Source organism: Dermochelys coriacea, chromosome 1 (assembly GCF_009764565.3).
Source record: "Dermochelys coriacea isolate rDerCor1 chromosome 1, rDerCor1.pri.v4, whole genome shotgun sequence".
NCBI lineage: Eukaryota > Metazoa > Chordata > Testudines > Dermochelyidae > Dermochelys > Dermochelys coriacea.
The window spans coordinates 14569172-14586478 of record NC_050068.2 but is presented as its reverse complement, the minus strand read 5'-3'; the positions used below and the strand labels follow the sequence as shown (position 1 = coordinate 14586478).

The 17307-nt window shown below is 46.1% G+C and overlaps 1 protein-coding gene across 5 annotated transcripts in view; it reads right to left on the bottom strand.

The window, feature by feature from the left end:
* Positions 1 to 17307, bottom strand: part of MYO7A (myosin VIIA) — a 186193-nt gene that overhangs the window by 82839 nt on the left and 86047 nt on the right. For 3 of the 5 annotated variants that reach the window (XM_038377727.2, XM_043504068.1, XM_043504069.1), the window contains 5 exons: positions 10378 to 10562; positions 7648 to 7769; positions 2371 to 2513; positions 2151 to 2264; positions 852 to 1005 (listed from right to left, as the gene is read on the bottom strand). In XM_038377727.2, coding sequence (XP_038233655.1) covers positions 852 to 1005; positions 2151 to 2264; positions 2371 to 2513; positions 7648 to 7769; positions 10378 to 10562 — 718 coding nt within the window. Of the gene's footprint in view, positions 1 to 851; positions 1006 to 2150; positions 2265 to 2370; positions 2514 to 7647; positions 7770 to 10377; positions 10563 to 14262; positions 14281 to 17307 lie in introns of all 5 variants that reach the window. The other 2 variants (XM_043504070.1, XM_043504067.1) reach the window with 1 other exon arrangement.

Below are 17307 nucleotides of genomic sequence, written 5' to 3'. Positions count from 1 at the left end.
CAAACAGGACATTAAGGAACGTTTAGTGCGCACTAGCAGGTTCCACCTGGAGGAGTTAGAGCACAACACACTGGTGCAATCTACAAATTACATGCCCATAGTCCTGACTCCGGCATGGCAATCCAGCAGGACCTTGTGTACAGGTGTAGAACCACATGGTTGCATTTAAGAGGTGCTGGAGGGGCATACAATAAATGAAAGTAATTGCCAACATGGTTTATATTAATCTATTTCTATCTGAATCACTTCTGCTGAATGTGGCCCATGCCAAATGGTAGGGGATTGGATCAGGCCAGCCATATGGAATGAGTTTGATACCCCTGATTAAACATTGTAAGGTGGTGAGATACCATTGTATTAAGGACCATAGATGTTTGTGGAGTAGGTAGATAGATAGATAGATTCTGCTCCAGGTTGATTTTCAGAGGTGCTGAACACTTGCTGCTACCACTGACATCAAACACAATTTTGGGGGCTCAGTATGTATGAAATTCAAGGTACAAATTCAATTCCAGTTGCAAGCTCTTTGGGCAGAGACTCTGTCTTTAGGCAGTGTGGCTAGTGGGCAGGGCACTAGAGTGAGGAGATCTGGGTTCTCTTCCTGGCTCTGACACTGACCTGCTGGTGACCTTGGGCAAGTCACTTCCCCTCCCTGTGCCTCAGTTTCCCCATCTGTAAAACAGGGATAATGCTACTGACCTCCTTTAATGCACTTTGAGAGCAACAGATGAAAAGTATTAGACAAGAGCTAGGTATTTTTATCTCACCAGCTTTGGCACCTGGACGATGTATCAGCATCCGAGATAGTTCAGCATTTAAAATAAATAAATATGCAACTATTTTCCACTTACCTTCATATTGCAAATTCCCCATATGCAAAATGGCTGCCAGAAGCTTTGAGATCTCCCAGTTCTCTGTGTCAGTGAACATCAGGACTTTCATTGCAGAGCGAATGTTTGCATACTCCTTACTATCGTCTCTGCCATCACAGGTAGTGCAGTTACCCTGGGAAGGAAAGGCAGTGACACAGTGTATGCAGTGCATGCAGGAAGCAGCGTATGTGCAATTAGAACACAGGTACAGAAATCTGTAGCCATATTGTATATTGGGCCCTCACATTCTCCCCACTAAAGTCAATTGAAAAAAATCTCATATTATGAGATAAATCCTCAGTTCTCACTCAGGTAAGTTTCCGCTGAAGTCCATGGACGTTTTCTAAGCAATGAATGAGTGAAAACTGACTATGGACCTCTGGATTTGGCCCTACTGTAAGTATTCTACAAAAGTACGGTCCAAACAGACCTGCAACCTACAATGACAACACTGCCATCCATCTCTCCCAGTGTCTGGCTGAGATCAGCATATGGATGAGAAAGGGCTGACCGACGTTAAACCCTAGCAAGATAGTGACAGAAGAAAACACATCAGAGGTCCCCTTTGATCTGGGACACATGGCCACAAATGGTCAAGACAGACTGCAGTACAGAAATCCTCCCCTTCTGGACTCCTCACTGATACTGGGTTGCAAGGATCACCTTCCACCATCTCCAACTGTCCTACCCATGCTGATGATAACTTGATTACACATGCCTTTGCCACCTCCCACTTGGGTTATGGCTGTGAAATCTACTTGGGCTTGAAAGCGCCAGCCCTGAGAAATAGCCAGCTAGTGCAGACTGCAGCAGCATTCCTCCTCAGAACACAGATCACAGCATGCTCATCAGCCCTGGTCTCCACTCGTTCCACTGCCTTCTGCTAGAACATCACGTCACATTTAAGGTCTCGGCCCTCATTTCCAAATACACTTTAAATGGTCTGGGCCGAGCATACCTAAAAGCAGCACCTCAACTATCCCACTCCTCAGGAACAATGGAAGTAGAGAAGCCCCTACATGCAGGAGACAGGACTTCTTCAGCTGCTAATCTAAGGCTGTGGGGCTCACTCCTGCAGGAGCAAAGAGCTACCATAGACTTCTAGGCTGGGTCTCAAGTTTGCAACAAACCTCAAAGCTACCATGTGGGTCCAACATGGTTTCAGATTAGGGATCATTTCTCACAGCTCTGGTTGTAACTCCCTTATATACAAAGATAAGCAGGACACGTCACAAGGCCCAAGCTGTTCTCCCCAAGATCTTTCTCTGCTGTTCTTACCATAGCGAGGTAGTTATAATCAGTGGCTTTCCCAAGGCCCAGCTTCTTTTTCTGTTCTGGTGTCATTCCTTTCAGCATACAGTAAAATACATGGTAATTCCGCTCATCCTGGGCCTGGAGCAGAAGAGGAGGGAATCAGTTCCGCTAGGAGGATGAGCCTGCCGATAGCCAAACAAAGGAAAGACTAATACATACCCCTGCCTTTTCTCAACAGCCTCACCTGTCTGCAGACTCGAGATTTCTCCAGCAGGTACTGCTCAATCTTTGCCCCTTCGATGGCTCCCCGCTTGTTGAAATGGATGTCGATGTATTTACCAAATCGGCTGGAGTTGTCATTACGAATCGTCTTCGCATTTCCAAAAGCTGTGAATAAGCAACGTAATATAACAGAGGTGAGGTCTGTACCCAGACTCAGGAAGGAATCTGTCTTGTCTAGGGCAACAAAAACAAGACACAAAATGGAGCAAGGATGGCTCAGGGGATTGGTACCAGGTTGCATAGCCTTTCATCTGTAGGTCATAAATTCCAATCCAACCCAGGGCAGAAAAAATGGGGATGTTTATGGGGAGCATAGGAGACAGTGTGAAGAAAGAGACATTTGTCAGCTCAAGGAGAAGGGGGGGTGATCTGAGCTAAGTGGTGGGTGAGAGATGATTTTGGCAGTAGCATTTTGTATAGAATTTTATGGGGTGAGGTCAAAAGGGGGAGACTGCAGGTGGTGAGGTGGAGGATGATAAAAACACGAGAATACAATTTGGCCTGTGGGACTGAAAGGAATGGTGGGTCATCCAGGGAAATGTGCAGGTGCTACACCAACCACCAGAGGGAGCCCATGTTCAACAAACAGTACAAATCAGCATGATAGAAATTAATTAATTCAGATGTTAATTTAAGGAATATAGGCCTCAAACCAAGTGCATCCTCCAGATCACAGCAAGATCTATATACATAGAAACCCGAATGGAAAAATCACACTGACCTTAATGTCTGTTTTATTTCTACAACCATGAAAGAAAAGCTTTTTCTGAAATTTTGGCTACAGATATGCCCATAAAAAGAGCACCTATTAAAATAATTTGTCATATGTCACATTAGAGTGGGAGGTTAGTGCAGAGCTCTAACAAGGGTAACTCCACAGGAGTTCCATCAAGTTCAGTCTTGTGCTGACCAGTACAATAGTGCTCTTTTTCTAACAGCTTCAAGCCTCTCCTGTAACTGTAACTTCAGAAAGATAGGGTTCAGAGGAGCAGCCGTGTTAGTCTGTATCCTCAAAAAGAAAAGAAGGACTTGTGGCACCTTAGACACTAACAAATTTATTTGAGCATAAGCTTTTGTGAGCTACAGCTCACTTCATCAGATGCATTCAGTGGAAAATACAGTGGGGAGATTTATATACACAAAGAACATGAAACAATGGGTGTTACCATACACACTGTAAAGAGAGTGATCAGGTAAGGTGAGCTATTATCAACAGGAGAGCGGCGGGGGGAAAAAACCTTTTGTAGTGATAATGAAGGTGGGCCACTTCCAGCAGTTGACCAGAATGTCTGAGGAACAGTGCGGGGGGAAAATAAACATGGGGAAATAGTTTTACCCTCTGATCCCACTGAGGGCTACCAAAAGAAACTACACCATTTGCTCAAGAAACTCCCTGAAAAAGCACAAGAACAAATCCACACAGAGAACCCCTGGAACCCCGACCTGGGGTATTCTATCTGCTACCCAAGATCCATAAATCTGGAAATCCTGGACACCCCATCATCTCAGGCATTGGCACCCTGATAGCAGGATTGTCTGGCTATGCAGAATCCCTCCTCAGGCCCTACGCTACCAGCACTCCCAGCTATCTTCGAGACACCACTGACTTCCTGAGGAAACTACAATCCATCGGTGATCTTCCTGAAAACACCATCCTGGCCACTATGGATGTAGAAGCCCTCTACACCAACATTCCACACAAAGATGGACTACAAGCCATCAGGAACAGTATCCCTGATAATGTCATGGCAAACCTGGTGGCTGAACTTTGTGACTTTGTCCTTACCCATAACTATTTCACATTTGGGGACAATGTATACCTTCAAATCAGCGGCACTGAGGTGGTACCCGCATGGCTCCACATTTTTATGGCTGACTTAGAACAATGCTTCCTCAGCTCTCGTCCCCTAATGCCCCTACTCTACTTACACTACATTGATGACATCATCATCTGGACCCATGGAAAAGAAGTCCTTGAGGAATTCCACCATGATTTCAACAATGTCCATCCCACTATCAACCTCAGCCTGGACCAGTCCACACAAGAGATCCACTTCTTGGACTCTACGGTGCTAATAAGCGATAGTCACATAAACATCACCCATACCAGAAACCTAGTGACCACTATGCCTACCTACATGCCTCCAGCTTTCATCCAGAGCACACCACATGATCCATTGTCTACAGCCAAGCTCTATGATACAAGCACATTTTCTTCAACCCCTCAGACAGAGACAAACACCTACAAGATCTCTATCAAGCATTCTTAAAACTAAAATGCCCACCTGCTGAAGTGAAGAAACAGATTGACAGAGCCAGAAGAGTAGCCAGAAGTCACCTACTACAGGACAGACCCAACAAAAAAAAAAAAATAACAGAATGCCACTAGCCATCACCTTCAGCCCCCAACTAAAACCTCTCCAATGCATCATCAAGGATCTAAAACCTATCCTGAAGGACGATCCATCACTCTCACAGATCTTGGGAGACAGGCCAGTCCTTGCTTACAGACAGCCCCCCCAACCTGAAGCGAATACTCACTAGCAACCACACAACAGAACCACTAACCCAGGAACCTATCCTTCCAACAAAGCCCGTTGCCAACTCTGTCCACATATCTATTCAGGGGACACCATCATAGGGCCTAATCACATCAGCCACACTATCAGAGGCTCCTTCACCTGCGCATCTACCAATGTGATATATGCCATCATGTGCCAGCAATGCCCCTCTGCTATGTACATTGGCCAAACTGGACAGTCTCTACGTAAAAGAATAAATGGACACAAATCAGATGTCAAGAATTATAACATTCAAAAACCAGTTGGAGAACACTTCAACTTCTTTGGTCACTCGATTACAGACCTAAAAGTGGCAATTCTTCAACAAAAAACCTTCAAAAACAGACTCCAATGAGAGACTGCTGAATTGGAATTAATTTGCAAACTGGATAGAATTAACTTAGGCTTGAATAAAGACTGGGAGTGGATGGGTCATTATACAAAGTAAAACTATTTCCCCATGTTTATTCCCCCACCCCCACCGTTCCTCACGTGTTCTTGTCAGCTGCTGGAAATGGCCCACCTTGATTATCACTACAAGAGGTTCCTCCCTCCCCCCCCCCCCGCGCTCTCCTGCTGGTAATAGCTCACCTTACCTGATCACTGTTATTACAGTGTGTATGGTAACATCCATTGTTTCATGTTCTCTGTGTATATAAATCTCCCCACTGTATTTTCCACTGAATGCATCCAATGATGTGAGCTGTAGCTCACGAAAGCTTATGCTCAAATAAATTTGTTAGTCTCTAAGGTGCCACAAGTACTCCTTTTCTTTTTTCAGAAAGATAATTAGTTTAACCCACAAATTAAAGGCCCAATGCTGAATCTCCTAGACAGACAAAACTCCCCTCTAAGTCTTATTACTTCATTCGATCAAGTCTATTCCCACTGAAATAAGCTGTTGATCTTGTTATGTGTCCGTCCACCAGGGTGCCTATCACAGCTGGCATGGCACATGGCAGTGTTTTAGAACCTCAGTAACACAGGGCCAGATTCTGGCACCCTTGCTCTGGTTTAGTAACACAAACTCCTATTGAATTCTTTTAAAGTAAAGCACTAAAGCACTAAGGACGTCGGACTCTTGCCTAATGTTTTCAGTGATGCTGGGCCAGACCCTGCCACCCTTACTCTTGCAGAGTATCAGAGTGGTAGCCATGTTAGGCTGTATCAGCAAGAACAACAAAGAGTCTTTGTGGCATGTTAGAGACTAACAAATTTATTTGGTCATAAGCTTTTGTGGGCTAAAACCCACTTCATCAGATGCTTGGAGTGGAAAATACGGTAGAGAGGTAGAAATACTCAGCATATGAAAAGATGGGAGTTGCTTTACCAAGTGGGTAAGCTTATGCCCAAATAAAAGCCCAAATTTATTAGTCTTTAAGGTTCCACATGGACTCCTCGTTGCTCTTGCAGAGTAGTTACCTTATGACGTGTGCACTCCCATTGATTTCAACAGGACTAGTTGCTGAGTAAAGTATCACTCGACTTGAATCAGGGTGGCAGAACCGGGCCCCCAACTCTAAGTTGCAACCACCTTTTGGGGCAAGACTGTGAATCCGTATTCATGGCAATGAGCAGTTAACTCACAAAACTAGTGCCACTGAAGTCAATTGGACTATTCATGGGAGTCCCTGCTCACCTATGTAAATACAGGGCTGACAATCTGGCCTTCATATGTCTTGAATCTTCCTTGAACTTTTGTTTATTCCTCCTGACTCATTCAGAATTCTGGCTCTCCACATTCATTCCACAGCAGCTTTCTAGAACCAGAAAGCTGTGTTATTGTACAAGCAGCTTAAAGTGTTCAAACCTGATCAAAGCACAAGGTGGAATTGCTATTATTACTTTTTATAATACAAAGCGTTTGGTTCTGAGGCTTTGATCAAATTAAGAGCAGGTTCATGTTAACCAGTGAGCAAAACCAATGGAAGGTGCTGTATGGAATCACTACCAAGCAAAACCTTCGCAGCTGTTAGTTGAGCAGAGTGTCTACATCAGGATGGTAACAGAGCACAGGGCCCATTTCTGCACCAGAATAAGCACACAGATTTTCAGAACAGCTCTGTATATTGTATGTTGAGTAGAGATGACTGGAAAATTTTTGTTGAAAGTTTTCTGTTGGAAAATGCAGCTTCAATTAACCCCCCCCTTTTTTTTTTCCAATATTGTACAAATTTTGACTATATTTCTTCTAGGAAAAAAAATTGGAAAAAACATTTTGAAAACATCGACCCTTTTGACTTTGTTTCAAAACTGCTTTTTGTTTACCAGTTTCTTAATTTTATATATAAACATTTTTTTAAAAGAAAAAAGGGTTGAAATCAAAACGAAAAGCTGTGAATGTATCAAAACAAAATTTTTTGATTGTCCTGAAATGAAATTTTCATGAATTTCAGTTAGTAAAAAATTTCAAAACATTTTGGCATTTTGTTCCAGTTAGGGAGGAGAAAAATGCTGAAATCTATTTTTTTTCCCCCCACACGATGGAAAAATCTATTTTCTGACCAGCTCTAGGGTTGAGCCCTTTTGAAAGTCTGATCCCAGGGGCAGGTGTTGAGCTCTTGCAATTCTGGCTCCTGCTGTAAAGCAATTATTGGGAATGCAGTTTAATCTTAGCACCCTCCATATTATTAATAGCAGAAGTGTTTCCCTCCACCCACCATCTTTTCAAGGCTCACCTTCTAAAATGGGGTTTGCCTCCAGCACCTGCTGCTCAATCCAGGAATGCTGCCCACTGATAGCAGCCAGGAACTGCAGGATTAGTTTAGTGCTCTCCGTCTTCCCTGCACCAGACTCGCCACTGTACAAGTTGAAAGGAATGCATGTGAGTAAATGCCCTGTCTCACCACTGCCAGAGCCCTGGACTCTGCATTCAAACGAATGGCCTGGAAATCTCGAGGCATTTTTTTCTAGTACAGGTGGATTCTACATTTTGATTTCAAACCCCCTAAACTTCACATGTATTCACAGATTCCTAAATTCAAAGACCAAAGAGGACCATGATGACCTCCTGGCTAATACAGACCATAGAACATCCTCAAAGTAATTCATGTTTGGATCTGGGGATTGTGTGTGGCCTATCACAGGGATAGGAATCAACCGCAGGCTTAGGATCCAGATTTGATTTTGGATCAGGAGTACCACCCAAAGTTCTATGGGGCCTAGATCTTAAATTTGGGGTCAAGCCTGTGCCCAGTTTGAACACCGTTGATAAGTAAGGCTACGATTTTGTCATGGGTATTTTTAATAAAAGTCAGGGACAGGTCATGGGCAATAAACAAAAATTCACAGAAGCTTATGACCTGTTCCTGAGTAGGGGCAAAGAGAGTGCTGATGAGGCTTGCAGCTGCTCCAGCCCCACTGCTGCTGCGGTGGCGGGGCTGACCCAACCCCAGCCACTGCTTTGGCGGCCCCAGGGCTGGGCTGGCTGCTGGTCAGCTGTTCAGGGGCCACTGGAGCAGGGGCCACCAGCTCCGGTGGCCCCTGGACTGATAGCTGCTCCAGCCCTGCGCCAGAAGACATCCCGGAAAGTCAGGGAACCTGTGACCTTTGTGATAGAATTACAGCCTTATCAATAAGCAAATTCAGTTCAGCATTATAGCCTTCTGAAGAGTGTAAACATCAACAAGACAGAGGAATTAGTTTGGATCAGAGATACTTGCTTGTGTTCAGAGGACAGCTGGCTGGCCAAGTGAAGCAAGTTATCTGTCTTGTTTCAAGCTGCCGAACTGCATTAAAGGACAGCTACGAATACACATTGTACGTCTAAAACATTACAATTCCATGGAAGCCATTTTTATAGTTGCCATGGGGCTCTGATGCTATTGCAGACGATCCATTTGAGCGTAAATAGGAGGGGAGGGATCTGTGGGGAGAAGGAGGGGAGATCACCTGCCTGACCATCTCTCTATTGAGATCAGGTCCAGACTACAAAAAAAGAGTTTCAGAACACCTGATTGAGGCTTGATTCTGCCATTCTAATTCATACTGGGCAGTGTCTTACAGTGCAGGTAGTCCACGGATTTCAGCCGACCTACTTGGGAGCAAGATACTGCTCCAAAGCTTGGCAGAATCAGGTGCTTAGATAGCTTAACTATGGAGTAAGTTATGGCTGGAGGCAGGAATTTCTGGGTGTAATTCTATAGTCTGTGTTATGCGGGAGGTCAGACTGGGTGAAGATAATGGGCCCTTCTAGTCTTCAAAGCTATAGATCTGTGAACATATAGTCACCCCAGAAATAATGGGATGAAATTAAAGAGAACGTTTAAGATGGATATCAGAGAAAACATCCTGAGATTCACCTCGATTAGGCTGTGGAATAATTATCAAAGGAAGTGGTAGAAGGCCTGTAACTTGGAATGTTAAAAACTAGGCTTGACTGACCCCGCATGGGGAGAGATATGGACTGGATGTTCTAATAAGTCTTTTCCATCCTTAACTTCTGTGACTGAACACAATTGCTTAACCAATTAGCTTCAGCAAAAAGGCCAAGCCATAGGTATGTCTTGTCTAATTCCCACCTCAGCAAGACAGACACCTGCTAGCTTTGATTGCGGTAAGATGCTAAAAATAGAAATATAGCCAGGGTGGAGTGGCAGTGGGTTGGGCTAGCCACCCAAGGAAGTATCTAGGGTCCTTGGCAGGAATGTGGCTAGCCCATCCTGCTGCTCGCGCTGCAGTAGCCACACTTGGCTGCCCAGATTGGGAGGGGGGCGCAAGTTGGGCAATTTGCCCCAGGCCCCCACGAGAATATAGTATTCTATCGAATTGCAACTTTTTTTTTTAATGGAAGGGCCAGTGGTGTAACCAGGTGGAGCGAGCAGGGGGAGCGATCACAAAAAAGGCACCGCCCCCTGAGGTGCTTTTACTGATGGGGGGGCGGTGCTCCGGGTTTTCGGCAGTGGGTCCTTCAGGGCCGCCGAACACACCCAGAGCGAGTGAAGGACCCACCGCCGAAGTGCTGCCGAAGTCTCGGAGCGCCACCAGGTGAGTAAAAATTAAAAAAGGAGCTTAATTAATTAAAGGGCCCCCAAAATTGCTTTGCCCTAGGCCCCCTGAATCCTCCAGGCAGCCCGGGTTAGTGGGATAGCTCAATGAAAGCTAGAAGACACACGTCTACCCGAACTGGAAATTACCCCTCCAGCTCCAGCGCAGATGTACCCATAGCCTCTGAACTTCCCGTACACTCCTCCAGGAGGGGCCATACTAACAGGCTGGTGGGGGGAAGCTGAAGCTGACACTGACACTGCCTATGCTGTGCTGTTTGGCTAAATACTCTTTGGACTTCAGCCGTGAGTGCGGTCTACCCTGCACTTTTCACAAGCAATCAAGGTGATCATGCTCAGCACCTTTGGCAGGATGGAATCCTAATTCAGGACCCATGCTGGGCCTGACATTCACAAACGCACCTTATGATGCAACACTGGTCCCTGTTGTTGCGTTGCATGTTGTAGTAGCAGTTGTCAGCTATTGCGAAGATGTGGGGAGGCATCTCCCCAATCTTTTTGTTGGTGTACAGCCGTATCTGCTCTGGGGAGTAGATAGGTAACAGCTGGTAGGGGTTCACTGCCACCAGTATCGAGCCTGTATACGTCTAGAGGAAAAGCACAAAGAGGTTTATCGGGACGAGGCGCCCCACCTGAGCAGCTTTGGCACCCAGGATCAAAGGCAAAGGCAAAACAGGAGAGGGATTCTCAGCAGCCACCGGAAAGGCGCTGCTCATTTCAAAAAGCCATTTGCAGGGTGACTTCTGGAGTCAAAATGAAGCAAAAGCCCCAACTGTGCAAATCAACACAAACAAACCCCAAACTCCGAGCCAGATTTCAATCACTGTGAAGTTTAGATCCGGGTTTTCAACATGGAACCATCTCTGCAACAAACACGGTCAGAGCCACCAGAGACCCATATCTGTCAGGTGCAACACGAGAGACCACTGCCTTGATGGCCCAAATAATACAGTTGTTTACAGTGTTGTTGCAGCTCTGTTGTTTACAATTTGACAAACAGCCCAAATAATAAAGATATGTCACAGAAAAGGTTTTTGATCCATCTCTTCCACAGATCGCTCAGGAGCCTGGAGCTGTGCTGTGATATTGGACAGCTATTCCCTGGGGACCTTTGTCACCTTGCTACGACCCTCCTTTTGTGATTCTCCTTTGGGGATGCCATGGGGGCGGCGGAGGAGGAAGAGGGTGCAAGTAGCCCCTCCCTCTGCACAATCATGCAGATAGCAGCCTTCATTTGGCAGGAGGTGCTGGGGAAGCCAAAGATGGGGGACACGCTAGCACGGCTGGCAAAGCTAGTGGCCCCAAAGGAGGAGTGTCTGGGGGGCAGGGATCCCACAGGCTTACTCCCTGTTTGCGCTGGTGACTCCAGGCAGCACTGCAGACAGCTCAGATTGCAGCTCATTAAAGGCGCTGCTTCTCACCATGTTCCCCCCAGTGCCTCAGGAGAGTATAATTACAAGGGCATAATGCCTCTAGACAGCACTGTTCAAGGTGCACCTTCTTTCTCCCCCCCACCATGCACCATGGCCCCTTATATGAAACCAGTTACAGGAATTGACCGTGAGCCAAGTTACATATCCTATGATGTGTGTGAGTGATCGTGCCAAGTTAACTGCTGGCACCATAGTGCAGCCTCTCTAGCTGAAGGGCCCTACTGCAATTTAAGAAGTGCCGCACCGACTGAACGGGAAGAACTAGAGAAAGCTAATGTACACTAAGGAGACAACTATTCTACAAGCGAAATAAAAAAATGTTTTGGGAAAGAAATGAAATAGAAGAAGGAAGTATTAACACTAACTGAAGCTCTATTACTGCTATGGAAAATTAGTAAGAAAAAACACTACGTAGAACCTCTATCAACAGGCTCTGCTAAGGCTCTGTCTCAGGCCCAGGGCAGTTGAGAAGGATCTGAGAGCGGTTTGCCCGCATAGCGCTATATAGCAAGAGAGCACAGCACAAGACAGAGAGAGTGCAGGTGCGGGCCAAATGGACACTGCTACCAAAAATCACAGAATATCAGGGTTGGAAGAGCCCTCAGGAGATCATCTAGTCCTACCCCCTGCTCAAAGCAGGACCAATCTCCAATCTTAGGTGCCAGGATATGAAGATCCCTAGAGTGGAGCACCCATAGGGACACAACTCAAAGAAGAATATCCAGTTTATATAGATAACAGACCAGGACAAGAGTCACGTATCCCAAGCCAAAGGTTAAGGACACATTCAATGTCAAAATCCTTTGTTTCCTGGTAGACCAAGTAATGAAAAGACCCATACTGCCTAGAATACGCTATCCAAAGAAAGAGCTGGTCATATTAATGCGAAATAAAATAAAATAAAATAAATGCCTTATACCCTTTTAATAGCATGTTCTACTATCACCAGATGGGAGGAGCCAAATAGCCCATTCCATGGGACCCCTCCCTCGATAAAGAACTCTACTAGGCTTTAACAGGGGTTTGAGCTGCTTGGGAATATAGCCATGGCAGCTAGCTTTCTTAGACAGCCATTAGGTGACCCTAAGCTTACATAGAGGGAGCAAGAATATTTCTGCGGTGGTTTCAGGCAATTAATAAAAGATCCCTATTACAGAGTAAGGCACAGTCCAGCTTTCTCTCGCTAACATGTGTTGCAAATTGCAGATAGAGCGAGTTAGAATTTTTACTCCCTTTTGGAATCAGCATACTGGACCAGCGCTCCTGAGAAGGCTGGACTAAGAGACCTAGAGACCAGCATGGGCAGCTCCAGTTCAAATTTCTTCCATATAATCCTGGTAATGTGCCTCAATCCTGATTTGGAAGGGACATCTCTAGGCATGGGAGGGTAGCTCCATCTCTATGGCCTACTCAATCCTTAACATCTGCTCAGACTTTCAATCAGGCTGCCAATTAGTGCCAGCTATGGAGGTTTTTGTCATAGGAACCCTTGCCCACTGGGAGCTGAACTGAACCCCCAAACTCATTTCACAGTCAACAAAAGGGAGCAACTCTCTGATTGAATCCTGGGCTGGATTTGAACTCACAACCTAAAAGATGTCTGAGGTTTTCATGCTGCTTTGTAACTTGGTGAGATTTACAAGTTATTTGGCATTTCTAGGCAATTTAGGTCATGTTTAACAGTGCATAGAGGCAGAAATATCCCATTTCGTGTTCTCTTAACTCATTCTCAGAAAGACTCACTTTGCTTCTGGAGCAAGTTGGTGACATCCCCATATTCCAACCTTTGGTGGTAACTTGTCTGTCCCAGCCAAGACCCGTGATGCTGACTACAGCCAAAGATCTTTTTAAAGGAGTTAACCATTAGTGGCCGGAATGTTTCCTTGATGTTCCCACTGACCTTTCTCTTGTGATCATTGAGAGTCAGTCAGCATAAACTCCTGTGTTATCTCAAGAGACAAGCTTGGTTTGACTTGTTCCTAGTTGACAAATACAACAGCTTGCCCAATTTTAACAGCTGACAGCATTCAAGACTTTGGTCCCCGAACTGATGATGGGCCAAAGGGCAGTTACAAGAAAATATTTGCAATTCCCATTTCCAAGTCTGGTTAAGAGTAAAGCCCCTCTGTTTTGGTGTAAAGATCAGCTTGGCTGTACGTATGGGTGATGGTTCTACAAAAGCCAACTGTTTACACCAGGAAATGCTGTTCCACTGCAAACTCATTACTGTCCGTGTGACTTACATTTTCATTAGCCACGTAACAAATCCACTCTGTGCCTGATTCCCAGAGCACCCCAAACTTACCTTGGCTTCAACTGGAGTTTTTGCTGCTCAGAGAATGCAGGGTCACACCACAACCAGATACTCCTGCACTTTAGCAACCCCAATGCAGTAGCAGATGGCTTTGAGTTCATCTCCAGATAGACAAAACCCTGCTCAGTAACCAAGTGTCATGACAAAACACCCTTGCTATTCAGCACAGGTTTTCTCAGCACACACAAGCATGAGCCATGCAGGACAGCGCTTGCATCACCCTTTTCATTTTGTCATAGCTGCTTATTTCCTCCAAACCGGGCTCTTACACATAGCTGGTGATAGCCCTGTCCATCTGGCATCCCATCCGCAGACTTGGTACTTTGCTCTTCTAGGAAAAGGCCACATATCTGTCATTGCAGCAAAGCACTGCAGCCAAAGGGATAATGGTTTGGGTGCATTCACGGGGCAGCAGAAAAGCAGCACAAGACAAATGAGAAACGTCAGGAATGATAAACGTAAACGAGCGATCCAGTGGATGATGTCACAAAACGTTGCAGCAATGGAAGGTGGCTCGATAGTTCTGTGCGTTATACTTACCCTCCCACCACAGTTAGTCTTAGGGTTAAAAAGGAAGGAAGGAGAAAAAGGAAAATATGTATTGTATTAGAGCAGGACTACAAAAGCCTTTTGCTAAGTCATGGCAAATCTTTTCCCCAAGCTGAACCGGGAAAGACACAGGTTGTCGGAAGCCTCATTGCAGGATTCATCTGTGATTCAGCAGCGCCGGGAACCCCCTCAAGCAGCGCAGGCCTGTCACAGACCACACTGACTATCACTTTCAGCTGGTGAGAGCAAATTGTACCTTCTGGAACCGCTGCTTGCTGTCCCGGCTCCATTCACAGGGATATATGCAGCTGCGCAGAACTGCGAGCCACACTTCCCAAAACTCTACTCACTTTTCTTCTGCCAGGGTGAGAGATAATGTAAAGGGACGGTTTATTCACCTGTCAAAATTTCTCTCTCTCTCTCTGACCAAACCTCCTCCCCCCACCAAAAGCTCCTCAGTGATGTGAGAACTAAAAGCCAATCTGTTTTGCTCTTAGTTAGTCAAACAGATTTTAAAATCTTTGACCAAAATCTTACAAAGTTGATGCTTAAAGTTAAGCTCCTGAATGCACATGTAGACATATTTAGGTGGTATAGCTGCGACCGCGTGAGAAGCACCTTGTCGATCATACAGCACACTGTGTTCCTGTCCTGGGAGTGCAACAGCAGTGGAGACCTGGCCTAAATATCATCGCAGCCTTTTTGCAGACAATGCGCAAACAGAAACAGGGGCAAAGCTCACTGAATAAATTCTTTGCTACAAAGGATTGGCCCAGCTGTACTGCCCAGCTGTCCAAGCCTGGGCTAGTCCCTTTGTCTCCTTCTCCCTGCTTTGGGGAGGTGCGTTCCTCTAGCAGCCGTCTCACTTTGCTGTAGAACCGAAGCAATGTATGGCTAAGGGAATGGGGCAGTATTTCAGCGAGCGCTGGCAAGCCTGGAGTTGTTAAAGAGATTAAAAAGGCATCATTGCGTAGGGGGTAAACTCCTAATGAGAGACAGATACCTGGGGCTGCATTTCGACATCTAATAAAAGGTTAATGAGCTGGCTGGAGGCACAGACACCCAGCATCCACCAAGTACTCAGAACTCAGCCACCAATCTCCTGTGAAAGAGGGGGCCTGCTCCCTGCTGCACGGAAATCCACAGGAGGAGATCCGCTCACTCCTGCCTCTAAATCAGCAGCTGTTCACAATCTTTGTGCCCTAGTCAGAGCTAGGCGAGTGCTCACAGGAGCACCAGCCTCTCCAGGGCCCAGGACAGGGCCATCGAGCTGGGCGATTCAGGCGGCACCCAGGCGTGATAGCCCTGGGCTCCAAGAAGCCTCATGCCCGGCAGCTCTCCTGCTGGGGAGGTGCACATCAGCACAAGACTGGCTTCCTAGCACAGTAGCACCCTCACATTACCCTCCTCTGGCTTCCTGCTTCTTGGTTTCTGTTTGTTGTCTCTATCACTTTTCCTCCTCGGACTCGCTCTAAAATAGTCTCCCTCTTTGCCCTTCCCGTACGCGGAAAACTAGGGACAGGACATTTTGATGGACTTTCTTCCGATGGGGGCTTCCACTTCCCAGAAAATGACCACAGGATTCCACCCTGCCTTTTGGGCTGACACCCCCACACATGCCTGGACAAGCCCATTAACTCCACTACGTGAACCTGCCAGGAATGCTGCCGTTCAGCCACAGCAGCATCCTGACTCCCCCTCCCCCGGACCGTGTCTGCAGCCAGCTATGAGAAAGAGGCACCCCAGTCTCCTACATCAGCCATCACCGGCAGGGCCTGACTGCAGGGCTGGGGGCCTGGAAGTCCTGATAGCTAATGGTGGGTTAGACACTGAATCCAATGGGGCGTTGGGCCACCATTTCCAGATTTGGATGTCTAAACCTAGGCTCCTAAATCAATGGCACAAGCATCAGAGGCACTGAATGCTTGTAGCTTCTGTTCGTTAAAATCTGAAAATCTGGCCACTTAGTCAGATGCCTAAATGTGGATTTGTAAATGTTGGCTTTAACTTCCCTGTGCCTCAGTTTCCTCATCTGTAAACGGGATAATACTAATCACCTGCTTCACAGACTGTGGGACTTTGAAGATGGATGTATTACTCTCATTGATGCCTATGAAAGACCCCACACACAGGGAAAGCAGAATATTGGAACCAAGTAGAGACTCTGTCCTCAGTCAATACCACTAAGAAGCAACAGACAGCCTCAAAAACACTGAGTGAAGACGTGACTGCAAAGCAGCTGACCTTTACCTTTACTCAAGACAACTGTTTGTTACATATAAATCAGCTCACCTCACCTAATTCCCAAAAATGCATATTCCAACCTAAGAGGCTATGTTAACCCTTCCCATCGCATCAGCACATTTCTCTCTAATGAAACAAAAATGTGAGGGAATTATCTTCCACTCAAAGCTACCAGAAAGTTATTGGGAGGATATTGCCCCATCCCCACTGTCTTCTGCCCTTCAAAATCCGTACAATGCAATAGCTGGTGAGACACTGCAGACTGATTCCTTCAAAGTTGAAGGTGTGTTGTTCAACATCTGGAACGATGGGCTATTGCTAAGGTTAATATTTTGTCATGGCTATTTTTAGTAAAAGTCAAGGACAGGTCATGGGCAATAAACAAAAATTCATGGAAACCCGTGACCTGTCCCTGACTTTTACTAAAAACAACAGGGGAGGAGGGGCTGACCGCTGGGGAGCCTGAAGCCTGAGCCCACCACCGGGAGAGGGGGGCTCTAGCCCCACTGCTGCTGCAGGCAACTGACAGCTCCAGCCCCTACCACTGTGGCAGGGGTGCAGCCGAAGAAGTCACCGGGGTTCCTTAAAGTCACAGAATCAGTGACCTCCATGAGTAAATTGTGTCCTTAGTTATTACTAAACCTATTCTGACTGCCTTGATTCTTCATAGGTGTCAAGGCCGGAAAGGAGTATTAGGAGGATGTGGTCTGATCTCCTGCATCACATAGGCCAGAGAATTCATCCAGCTCTGGAACCAAACCCAACATTTATGAGAGATTTGGAAAATGCTGA